Source organism: Stenella coeruleoalba (genome assembly GCF_951394435.1).
Source record: "Stenella coeruleoalba genome assembly, chromosome: 6".
Lineage (NCBI taxonomy): Eukaryota > Metazoa > Chordata > Mammalia > Artiodactyla > Delphinidae > Stenella > Stenella coeruleoalba.
The window spans coordinates 34,103,094-34,115,743 of NC_137151.1; the positions used below are offsets into that span (position 1 = coordinate 34,103,094).

The 12,650-nt window shown below is 42.8% G+C and overlaps 1 protein-coding gene and 1 long non-coding RNA gene across 2 annotated transcripts in view; one reads left to right on the plus strand and one right to left on the minus strand.

Annotated features, from left to right (window-relative positions):
• Positions 1–12,650, minus strand: part of LOC307188210 — a 149,503-nt gene that overhangs the window by 52,978 nt on the left and 83,875 nt on the right. The gene's annotated exons all lie outside the window — the stretch shown is intronic.
• Positions 3,042–12,650, plus strand: part of ACMSD (aminocarboxymuconate semialdehyde decarboxylase) — a gene marked incomplete at its 3' end in the record, with an annotated part of 62,540 nt that continues 52,931 nt past the window's right edge. Inside the window, exons 1-2 of the mRNA XM_079925002.1 lie at positions 3,042–3,454; positions 10,422–10,466. Coding sequence (XP_079781128.1) covers positions 3,398–3,454; positions 10,422–10,466 — 102 coding nt within the window. The 5' untranslated portion in view covers positions 3,042–3,397. The remainder of the gene's footprint in view (positions 3,455–10,421; positions 10,467–12,650) is intronic.

The window sequence follows — 12,650 nt, forward strand, 5'->3', positions numbered from 1 at the left end:
TAGAGCCTTCCTTAGGAACACAGCCCTGCTGACCAATTTGAGACTTCTGACTTCCAGAACTATAAATGAATAAATTTGTGTTGGCTTAAACCACTAAGATTTGTGACAGCAGCAACTGGAAACCAGTGCAGATTTTGGCCTCTGAAAGTGGGGTGCTACTGTTAGAAACACATAAAAATATGAAAGTGGCTTTGGAATTGGGCAGTGGGCAGAGGTTAGAAGAACTTCGAGGTGCATGATAGAAAAATCCTAGATTTCCTTGAACAGGGAGTCAGTAGAAATACAGATGTTAAAGATTCTGCCAGTGAAAGCTCAGAGGGAATTAAGGAGCATGGTAGAGAAAGCTTATATTGTCTTAGGGAATACCTAAACCATCATAAATAGATCATTGGTAGAAATATGGATGTTAAAGGCACTAATGGTGAGGGCTCAGAAGGAAATGAGGGACAGTCTAGAAAGTAGAGGAAAGGGAATCCTTGTTATACAGTGATGGAAAACGTAGCTCAATCGTGTGTCCTGCAGTTGTGTGGAAATCAGAACTTTTAAGTGATGAAATTGGATATTTAGCTGAGGAGATTTCGAAGCAAAATGTTAAAGGTTCATCCTGGCTCTTTCTTGCTGTTTATAGTCAAATGCAAGAGGAAAAAGATTAAAAAACTGGTAAGAGAAAAGGAACCAGGACTTGATGATTTAGGAAATTCTCAGCTTATCAAGATTGCAAAAGATGTTAAAATTAGGAGATTCACTGTTAGGAGGGCATGCTTTGGAGAGAAAAACCAAGAATATAGCTGGACAGGGCTTCCCTGGCGGCACAGTGGTTAAGAATCCGCCTGCCAATGCCGGGGATACGGGTTCGAGCCCTGGTCTGGGAAGATCCCACATGCCGCGGAGCGGCTGGGCCCGTGCACCACAACTACTGAGCCTGTGCTTTAGAGCCTGCGAGCCACAACTACTGAAGCCCGCGTGCCACAACTACTGAAGCCTGTGGTGCCTAGAGCCTGTGCTCTGTAACAAGAGAAGCCACAGCAATGAGAAGCCCTTTGTGTACCTCAACAAAGAGTAGCCCCCACTCGCTGCAACTAAAGAAAGCCCGCGCACAGCAACAAAGACCCAGCTCAGACAAAAATAAATAAATAAATTCATTTAAAAAAAAAAAGAATATAGCTGGACAACCTTTTGCTAGTGCCTTAACTCTGTAGAATAGGCATCCTCACCATCATCACTATTATTATTATTATTAAAAATATTATTTAAATGTACTTATAAGATTACCAGTTTCTTTATTCCGCACTCATTTTACATTTCAGACAATTTTTTCCTGGGGTCATTTTTCCTCCTTTCTGGAGTATATCATTAGAAATTCCTTAAGTGAGTTCTGTTGGTAGGAAACTCAGTTTTTGTCTGAAAATTTCTTTACTTCTTCTTCATTGTTAAAATAAAATTTTGCAAGGTATACAGTTCCAGGCTGACTATTAGCTTTTTGAACATATTATTCTATTGTCCTATGGTTACCATCATTGCTGTGAGAAGTTGGCTGTCAGTCTAATTGCTGAGTTTTGAAGGCATTCTCTTTTTCTCTCTAGCAGTTTATAGGATCTTTATTATTGGTGTTCTGTAGTTTCACTGGAAAGTTTCTAGAAAGGGAGTTCTTTTTCTTAATCCTTGTCGATATAGGTTTTGATTTCTAGCTATTATCTCTTGGAATATCTCTCCTCCAACTTCTCTCTCCTCTTTTAGCTCCAATTAGACTCCTTTTCGACTTTCTTAATCTACCCTTTGTACTTTGTGACACCCTTATATACTCTTATATACGCTCAATCCCCTCGCATCTCCATGCAAGTGTCTCTTCCAATTCATTAATGAAGGAGTCTCAACTTCATACAAGCCTATGGTATGATCTCCCACTTCCCTCTAGGATATTAATTTTCAAAGCTCCAGGGTTCTGAATCCACATTACCTGGGTTCAAATTCTGGCTTATTTACTTACACACTCACTATTGTGTGACTATGGACAAGTTACCTAACTTCTCTGTGCTTCAGTTTCCTCTCCTATCAAATGGATATTGGTAATAGTTCCTCTTATTTGAGTACAATGCTTGGAACAGTGCCTAGCCCATAGAAAGTGCTTTAAAATTGCTTACACTTACTCTGAGTACTGGCATGTGCCTCCATGTTATTTTAAGGCTAATTCATTTGCTTAAGCTCATTGAACTTTTTACAAAAATGATCTTGAGGATTTCCTGTATTTTCTTTCAAGCTGAGCAAGCATTTAAACATATGTTTGTTATAATTTATCCAGAATCTAGTTGAAAAGAATGTTTGTTAAAATTTATCCAGATTCTAGTTGAATAGCCTAGTAGGAAGGCTGTTTTTTTTTTTAACTACCTAGTCCCTTCATTGTGGAGACTGAGCTGATGGAAGCATTCCAAAGCAGGTTCAAGGTTTTGCCAGGGTCCTTAGGTCCCCTGAACATTTTAAGCTTTCCAGGAATAGGAAAGGGCAAACACAGAACAATAAAGGGCTACTTTGCTCCAGGCTCTCTCTGGAAGCATGACCATAAGCCTCCCTTTATGCTCCAGTGGAAGCCCTCCCCAAACTGCTCTGACAACCCTCTACTTCTCCCTACACTTACACTCTGTACAAATACCTATAACAATGTACGTATCATTTTATCTCTCACTCAACCTTATATTCTCAGCACATAGTAGTTCTCAATAAAAGTTTGTCAAATGCATGAATGAACAAATGAAAGAAAAGGCAATGGAGGAAATAACATATACCAAGTATGGGTTCTTTCTATGATTTAAAAGTCAAGATGAAACTTCCTCCACACGTTTCAACATGCTAGATTTTCATGAACAAGCCAATTGCTAAGTATTGTTTAAAGACCTAGAGGTAACTACGATACAAAAAGCAAAAAGCATTACAATTGGTTTCTTCTGGGGAATGAAACCAAGAATAAGAACAGATGAGTCAGGGATCTATTATTTTCTTTAAAAGACTTCTGATATTTGGTTTTTAACTATGTATATCTTGATAGAAATTAAAATATTCAAAAACAAAGATTAGTCCATTTTTGACCTGCTGTCACTCAAAAGCAGTCTGCAGTACATTTGACCTCACGGGGTTTAGTACAGTTTTGTTTTTTTTTTTAATTTTGTGCCCGGAGTCCTGATTACCAAAGAGTTGTTGACCCAAAGCCAAGTGGACAGATAAACAGAACTGTGGACTTTAAGAAGGCAGCTCCAATGGATCTACACCGGCTGAGCAGGCATACTGAGTGGTGCCTGAAGGCAGCTGTAAGGACGAAGTAAATCAATTAACTGCATGGTTTTCATGAAGACCTCTTCATATCAAAACTTCTTTCTTTACATGCGTCTCCTCTGATCCCGTGGAGATGAAAATTGACATCCACAGTCATATTCTACCAAAAGAATGGCCAGATCTAAAGAAGGTACTGGTGATTAATTTGCTGAATTATTTCTAGAACTTCTCCAGCATTTCTCAATGCCTCTACTATAGAATGATGTCTTCTTTTGGGAGTAGATGTTAAGTTTCTCTGCTTTAGGAGTGATTTTAAGTTACTTGGTAGTTATTAAGTTATTCTGATTTCCTAGTTTTTTTTAATGACTTCATATTTATTTTGAAAGAACATTGATAAAAAGAAGTAAGTGTTCTCTCAAAATCCCTTTTCCCCTCAAATGAAGCACTCTTTAAAACTTCTGGACAATGTAAGTCAAGCAGGTTTACTTCCATTTAAGTCACATATTCAGCTGCTGGGGAGATAGGTGACAATTATGGTTTCAAGTAAGAGACTATTAAAAAACAGAATGTGATAGGTTCTCATTACTTCTAAAATATATCTCCTTTCTAAAATGTTTAAAATAAGTTTTAGAAGCACCAAATGATAGCTCTGTGGAATTTTTTTTAGTCTATTTTAAGACACTGTCTGAAACCATGCCTTTTTGATGTTCTTTAAGCTGTAAATCCTTGTTATGAAGTACAGAGTAGGAACATCAAAAAAAAAAAACCTAGAGGAAATGACATGAAACGTTTGCACAATGAATGTCTCTCAAGACTCTTCTCTGTGTTTCTCAAAAGATGGACATTTCTTTTTTGTCATTAAGAACTTTTAAATGAACACTAAAACAGGAAGGTGGGGAAAATGAAAGAAATTTAAAGTTGGTTTGAGTTTTGTTCGGGCTAAGTATCAGATCTTACCCAATCTTCAGCCTTCTCTAGTACTTATACACTACTCATAGTGTTTCATCTTTTTTATCCCAAGTGAGGAAAAATGAATGAACCCAAACTCTAATTAAAATGTGGTTCACTGTTTCATTTGTGCAGGTAGATGACACGATTTTCTTCTCATAGTTGTCTCCTGGAAAAATGGTCATCTTAAGTGTTTCTTTGTCCACTGGTATTTTAGGTAAGATGGACAGTGGACATTGTAGATCAGAAAATACAAGTGATGTTAAACATCTTTGAAAGGTTTTCCTATTATCGTTCATGGTAAGAACTAACCCTATCAAACTAACCCCTCCAAAAGGAGCCTAAGTGCCTACATGGGAACTTGCTGCTCTGAATGCTGTCATCCTCATCATATTTTATTAAAGTGTAGACACCAGTTCACAATGTTAGTGATGAATACCCAAAACATTCCACCTAGTATCCTGTGCCATAACCCTACCTCCCAAGCCTGCCTGCACTTTGAGCTGAGAACTGGTCACCAAGAGCTGACAATTTCTAGCCGTCCCACTTAATGCAGGGCCCTGAAGGCATTGTTAAAACTGCTCCAAAAAACAAAAACAAAACTGCTCCAGAAGCTCAGGGATGCAGAGCATGGGGAGGCTATAGCCACAGTTGTGTGCCCTGGAGATTCCCCATGCACAAGTTCTGCTGGCTCTTTATGTTATGCCTTCTTATCTTCTAGTTATGCCTTCCTATATTCTAGTTATGTCTTCCTATCTTCTAATTATTCCTGAAAAGAGGGGAGGGGCATTTTGTACCCATAAACCAGGCTTTTATCAAGCAATCTCACACGCTGCAAGCAGATAACTGATATACTTTTAAAAAAAAATTTTATTGAAGTATAGTTGATTTACAATGCTGTGTTAATTTCTTCTGTACAGCAAAGTGACTCAGTTATATGTATATAACTGAGTATATATATATTATATATATATATAATATATATTCTTTTTCATATTCTTTTCCATTATGGTTTGTCACAGGATATTGAATATAGTTCCCTGTGCTATACAGTAGGACCTTGTTGTTTATTCCCCCTATATATAATAGTTTGCCTCTGCTAATCCCATACTCCCAATCCTTCCCTTCCCTACCTCCCCTCCCCTTTGGCAACCACAAGCCTGTTCTCTATGTCTGTGAGTCTGTTTTTGTTTCAATAACTGATATACTTGATGATTATGATGCTGCTGATGGTAGTAATAATAATCATAATACTCTTACACTTCCAGAGAGCAATATATACATGTAATTTGATTCATATAAAATCTTGTGAGTTTCAGATAGGATTTCTATCATTAGCCCTGCTGGACAAATGAGGCCCCTGAGACTCAGAAATGAGCCTAGAATCCCAGAGCTTCGTGGGGCTATGGTGGCCCCTCCATAGCTCTACACCCACACCTACCTTCCGAGAGCTGCCCAGGAGCACATCATGGGGGGGATGTCCCTGCTTCCCTCTGCTAGACACCAGCCCGCTCCCCAACTCTCCACACTCATGTAAACCCACTGAGGGCTTCGTCACAGCAGGTCAAGCAATGTGATCTGCTATGTGCTGGAAGTTTCCGTTGGACTGCAGGCAAGTCAGTGATGAAACAATTCGCAGAAAACAGTTTGTGTTTTCAAACTGGGAGGAGGGAGATAAATGAAAATACATCTAAATGGTGCTGGGTTCCTTCTCTCTCTCTCTCTTTCCTTATTTCCAGTCTATATGATCAGAGTATTAAAGTGACATTAGTGGACAGCAGATAGTCCTTGGTGTTCATAGAGTTCAGTACCTCTAGCAGAATTTCCTTTGTCTTCAAATCGTTTCTTAGTAGGTAAAATATTATTTCAAAACATCAATCTCCAATCTTTTCTCACCATTTTTTCAAACTTCCCAATAAAAAAAAATGAAAAGACTAAGCCAGTCCTAGTTTTATTTTGGAAGATGAAGCCCCTTTGGAAGAACTGATATCTCTTTTCAAACCTGCCTTTTCTTGTTAAATATTAATAGACACACTTCAACATCCTTGACCTCCTTATGCAGTGAAGAAATAGAAAAGCAGAATCAACACTCCTGGGTTGGTGATTAACTAATGATTACAAAGGACTGGGATTTGAGAAATTTTTTCATTTTTCACTTGCTAATAATGATTGTAGTCAGAGTTAAGATCCTTAGGGGGGCGGAAATCTACCTGAGGTAGAAAGAGAGTAGATTCAGGGTGCACTTGATTACATTGTTCCTGATGAATCAGGACCCACACTCTGGCCCAAGAAACCAGGGTGAAAGTTGTTTCAGATTGATCCACAATGGGATTATTCATAACAACAAGGATGCTAATAAGGTTTCAGCTTTTTCCTTCAGCAAGACTTCATTGCCCACCTACTAGGTATCTGAGAGTAGGGTTTGCAAAGATTCTTCTAATTTTAAATGGGGTCCCAAAATTCCAGCCTTTAGGAAAAAAATTATATATTTACATCTTCTTTCATTAGTGATGATTTAATTGCACTTGATCACTGTAAGGTTTTAGGAGACAAAATCCCAGACATAACTTGACGTTTAAACAACTCCTCTGAGGAAACAGATATCTGGTTTCATTACCCAGGAGGTTCATTATTCACCTCATGAGTGTGAGGTCCCCAAGACATTAAAAATGTCATTCAGCTCATCAACCTCTGATTCACATATACCCATTTCAGGAACACAACTCTTGTAGATAGAACTGAATTCCCTTGAATTTTTAACGGGTTTTTCTTTCTTTTTTTTTTTTTTGCGGTACGCAGGCCTCTCACTGTTGTGGCCTCTCCCGCTGCGGAGCACAGGCTCCGGACACGCAGGCTCGGCGGCCATGGCTCACGGGTCCAGCCGCTCCGCGGCATGTGGGATCTTCCCGGACCGGGGCATGAACCCGCGTCCCCTGCATCGGCAGGCGGACTCTCAACCACTGTGCCACCAGGGAAGCCCTCCCTTGAATTTTTAATATGTTTTTTTATTTGTCATGACCATAACTGTCTATGGGACACTGGTCACTGTCAAACATTTTCAGATGGTAAATGCCTCCTGGCATACGCTCTGGCAAAAACTACTCAAAGGGTCAAAAATTTCAGACCCCAGGCTTGGTTCAACCTAGGAATGAGAGCCTGGGGATTGTGTGGAGGCCAGATCTGGAGCAGAATAAAGTTGCCCCAAATAGGTTAGGTCTTTGTAAAGGCTCAGGGCAAGTACAAGGTGTTCCAAAGCGTTCCAAGTGCTTTCCAAGACAGGGAAGGGAGGAACACAGAATGACAAAGGGCTTCTTCCTTCACAGCACTCCTTAGTGTCTGCTCCCAGTGTCCACCTTATTTCACGACCTCAGGATGGAAGAGGCTGTCACCGCCATGCCACCCCCACTGCCATTACTGCCTGCCACCACTACCATCACCATCATTGGTACCACCACTGTCACCAAACGCACTACCGCAACTATCACCACTACCATGTCATAGCTTCCACCACTGCCATTACTATCGCCACCATCCCTACCATCGTCATCACCATCATCATCACCACTACTGCCACCACCGCCTCTGCTCCCACCACTGTCACCACCATTATCATGGTTAGCATTGATGAAGCCCTTTCTGTAAGCCAGGTCTGGTGTCCATAGCTTTGTTCGAATTGTTTCAGTCAATTCCCATAAAACCTTATGTCACCGCGACTGCGGTGAGCCTCATTTCACACATAAGAAAACAGCGGCTTCAAGATGTTAAGTTACTCCAAGAAAGTATCTTGTAGGCGGACTGTTGTGTGTGACCAGATCCTTCCGTTCTGCCCCTCCCTGCCTCTCTGCCCTTCCCCAGGGCAATACTTCTCTCACCAGCTAACTTATGGGTTAACATTCCATAGGGAATTAAGAAAAAGAAAGTGAGGAAGGAAGGAACAGAGGAAGGAAGGAAAGAAGGAAATAAAACCTTTCCTTTTACAGTAAATTAAGATTTCAATGGTAAATTTCTGGTTCAAGAGAGCATTTCGGTTTACTCTAAAGTGTAACTGATTGAGGCCATTCCACCCCATCCCCCGACATGCACTCTGGGCAGCTTTATCCAGGAGAAGAGAGGGGAAAAGCACAAGGGTACTGAATGCATGAAGGGGTGGGAGGGCACCAACGAAGGAGAAATTGGGTGCCGGGAGGAGGAGCTGGGGTCCCTGATGGACAGGTTCCCTTGCGTGACCAGCCTAGTAAGCCACGTCCTCCAGTGTCACCTGGGAGGAGGCAGGTGGACTTCCAGAGCTAATGTGACAATTTGGAGCTGGAATGCAAGAACAGACCTTCTGCCCAGGTAGAACAAGGCTGGTAAAGAACTGACCAAACCTTAAGTCTACTGGGGCAGCATGCAGGGACAGACATAGAGACACACAAACACCCCTGTGCTGCAGGCCCAGACCTCCCCTCTGAGTCTGCAGGTGAGAGGGAAGCCAGGAAGAGGGATCTGCCAGAACCTGACCCCCTCAAGACAACGTCCCTGTACTGTGACATGAGAGCCAAGCCACGGTCACCTGGTCTCATCCAACCACAACAAGCGAGGAGTTGCACAATATTTAGCTTCACTAACTCTACCCATTGTTGCTGACAAGAGCTGTCCATGAGCCCTTTACACTGTGATCTCTGGCCTCCACACCCTCCCCCTAACTTCACACTTTGAGAGCCATTGCTCTGGAGCGTGGAAATGCTGAACACTGGAAGCACCTCTCCAATCTGACCCCAGGTTACCTTTCCAGCCTCCCTCCCATGACACCACCTGGCCCATGTTGTGTGTCAGTACCCTCCCCCACTTCTCCCGGGGAACCTGTATGTCACTCTATCACAGCATGCCTCACACATGGTAAGGCTCTTCAATTACCCACCCACCCTGGCCTCGCCCTCTCAAGACTGTGCTCCACACAGGCTGCAACTGTCCTTCACTTCTATTTTCTCTGCCCTAGAAAGGCTGGTCATGGTGGGACTCCATGAGGGTTTGACAAATGAATGAATGAATGAAAAGAATGAGATTTTAAAACCTATAGTTACATGAGTCATATATGCCTATGTTCACGGGCAGAATCTTTCAAATATTTTTATTCATGACCCCCAAGAAGAAATATATTTCATACTGTGACTAGGTACAAACATTTATATCTGTAATGGAAACAACAGTTTCATGAAACTAATACTACACGGAAGCCATTCTAATAGATTTGTTCTATGCTATGCTATCCTATGCTATCCTATCCTATCCTATCCTATTTCATTCCATTCCATTCCATTGCTTTACTATCTTAACTTGGGTTTTCCAAGAAGCAGACCCTGAGATACGGATTCAAATGCGAACAGTTTACTCTGGAGGTGATGTCAGGAAACATCAGTAGAGTGGGGAAATGAGACAGGGAAAGCAAGGCAGCCAGTGGAAGTGTAGAATGTGTGCCTCACCTCAGAGACATCCTGCCCGAGGAGGTGAGGAAACCAGTGTGTATAGTTTATATACAAATGCCCTCAGTCGTTGACTGAGGGATTTGGGGGGTGGAAATTAGCACCACTAATTTCCTGGTACTTCTGGTCTTCTAGAAGGGCCTAATCAAAGTTGGCGCCAATGGCAAAAGGGAAAATCTTGTCAAAGAAATGCGAGTGCTTTTAGTTGAAGGAGGGCTGGTGTGCACAGACACACTACGGGGAAGGAATATGGGTAGGACACCAGCCTTATCTGTTACATGTACTATTTCATGTTTTCAGAACATCCGGGTCATTAACCACTAAACTGATTTCATGATCTACTCACAGATTGCAAACCACAGTTTGAAGAACAGGGTTAATGTTCTAAGATAGTATTTCCTAAAGAGTGGTCCCTACGGTCTGTACTCCTAGTGGCCTGGAAAGGATTTTAGGTGATACACAAATATTTTTTAATGTGCATCCTTATTTAAAAATTACAACCTGCATTAGGAGAAAAGGTAAAACTAGCACTTCTATGATAGAGAATTTTCTTCCTGAATAAATACATTTCAGAAAAAACATTGATTTGAATATAAATGTTGAATAAGTGATCATGAGCGTGGGGAAAAATGGGAAAGTGTTGCTTGAAAGGATAGAGCTTGGGATGCTCTGTCCCAGGGATGCGCCTTTATTGCAGTCCTCTCTGCTTTGACCTTTCAGTCTAACTGTGCTTCCTCTCCCCCACAGAGATTCGGATACGGAGGCTGGGTGCAGCTCCAACACCACGGCAAGGTGAGTTTCTCCCAAAGCACGAGCATGCCTCAGACCCACAGACCTCCTGAGTCTGAAACCTTCCAGCAGGCGGGCCTCTAGGAACCCCCAACTCTTCTGCCCTCCAATCGACTTTATAGTAGGCAAGGGGACAGCACTGAGGTTTCTCTAAATCATTTGCAAAAATGGGGATAACGTCAAAGAACAGCATTCAGGAAGATAAAACTGGAATTCCACAAGCCATTAAGAAATGTCTCTCCCTCTCTCTTTTTTTTTTTTTTTGCCCTAGAACCAATTTTAGCATTGCTCTGTGTCAAGGAAGCAACCTGGCCCTCTCCACAGTTATGACATTATATTACAGCTGACCAAATAAATGGAACAGTTTAGGTTTGCGCACAGGCTGAGAAATTAAACACTGGAGGCAAAAGGGAGAAGAAGCCACTGTTAGAAAGGGTTGAGTTTGGTCAGAGGAAAGAGTGAGAGGAAGAAGGCTTGGGGCAAAGCATTCAGCCTGAGAGAGCTGCAAATCTAGAGCTGCACACAGGTCAGGTCTGACTTCATTTTCAGAGGCATCACAAGCCCTCGTGGAGTGCGTGGGGAACCCCCCTGAGCTCCCAGTGGAGCACAGACATGACTAAGGCCCCTTGGAGGACTGGTGGTGTGGGAAGCCCATGCAGGGGTAATGCAATGCACTGTGATGAGGTAAGGACAGCTTTTGCACCAGGTACTGGAGGATGTAGACTTGGGCACCAAGGACTGGAGAAGGCCTCCTGGAAGAAGTGATGCTCATCCTGGGTCTGGAAGCAGAGGTGAAGGCTTGCCCAAGGAATAAAGGAAACTAGAAAGCAAAGACAGGGAGCAAAGGCCTGGAGATATCAAACATACGTAAGCCTAGAACTCAAGCATTTGGCTGGGGCTGGTACCAGCATTTCTCAAAGTGTGGTCTGTGGACCAGCAAGTTCAATTTCACCTGGGAACCTGGGAGAAAGGCAAATTCTTGGGCCTCACCTCAGACCTACCAAATCAGGAACGCTGAGGATAGGGCCAGCAATCTGAGTTTTTTTTTTTTTAAAGGAATTTTGCCTTTTTTTAAAAAAAATTTTATTTATTTATTTTGGGCTGTGTTGGCTCTTCGTTTCTGTGCGAGGGCTTTCTCTAGTTGCGGCAAGCAGGGGCCACTCTTCATCACGGTGCGCAGGGCTCTCACTATCGCGGCCTCTCTTGTTGCGGAGCACAGGCTCCAGACGCGGAGGCTCAGTAGTTGTGGCTCATGGGGCTAGTTGCTTCGCGGCATGTGGGATCTTCCCAGACCAGGGCTCGAACCCGTGTCCCCTGCATTGGCAGGCAGATTCTCAACCACTGCGCCACCAGGGAAGCCCAGCAATCTGAGTTTTGACAAGCCTCCAGCTGGTTCTGATGTTCACTCAAGTTTGAAAACCACTGGCTCTATTCACTCACTCACTCACTGATTTTTATCGACACCTATTTGATGCCAGGCCCACCAGTCTAGACACGCGGAATATGCTGGTGAACAAGACAGACATACCCCCTGCCCTTGCGGTGCTCAAATTCTAGGGGGAGACAAACAAACGTGATCACTTCAGAGAATGAAATAAAAAACAGTGCTGGAACAGGGAATGACTGGGGAGATGCATCTGGGCTGGCTGGTCGGGGAGCTAGCAAAGACTTAGAGGATGAGAAGGAAAAGCCTGGAAGAGCATCCCTGGATGAGGGAATAGCAGTTGCAAAGCCCGCCATATGAGGAAGAGCTGTGTTCAAGGAACAGGAAGGAGGGCAGTTTGGCTGAGATGTGGTGAAAGGGGGAGATGGAAGGAAACCAAGTAGGCAGGGGCCATATCATGGAGCGACTTGTAGCACGTGCTAAGGAGGCCGGGTTTTATTCTCAATGTAATGCAAATTCTTCGGAGGGTCTTAGCGGCTGAAAAAGGTCACCTTGTCTGATCTGTGGAGGATGGATAGAGGCAGTTAAGAGTTTGGGGCACAAAGTGGTGGGAAGAAGCTGGAGAGGTAGGCAGAAGCCTCATCAGACAGGGCCTTGGAGGATGAGTTTAGGCCTTTGTACTTGATCCTGAAGGCAGTGGGAAATCATTAGAGTTTTTTAAACATCAGAATCTCTGGAGCAGCCCATTTTCACTTTCATCAAAGGCCACCCACTAAGTGCCAATTTAGACACTGGGCTGCACT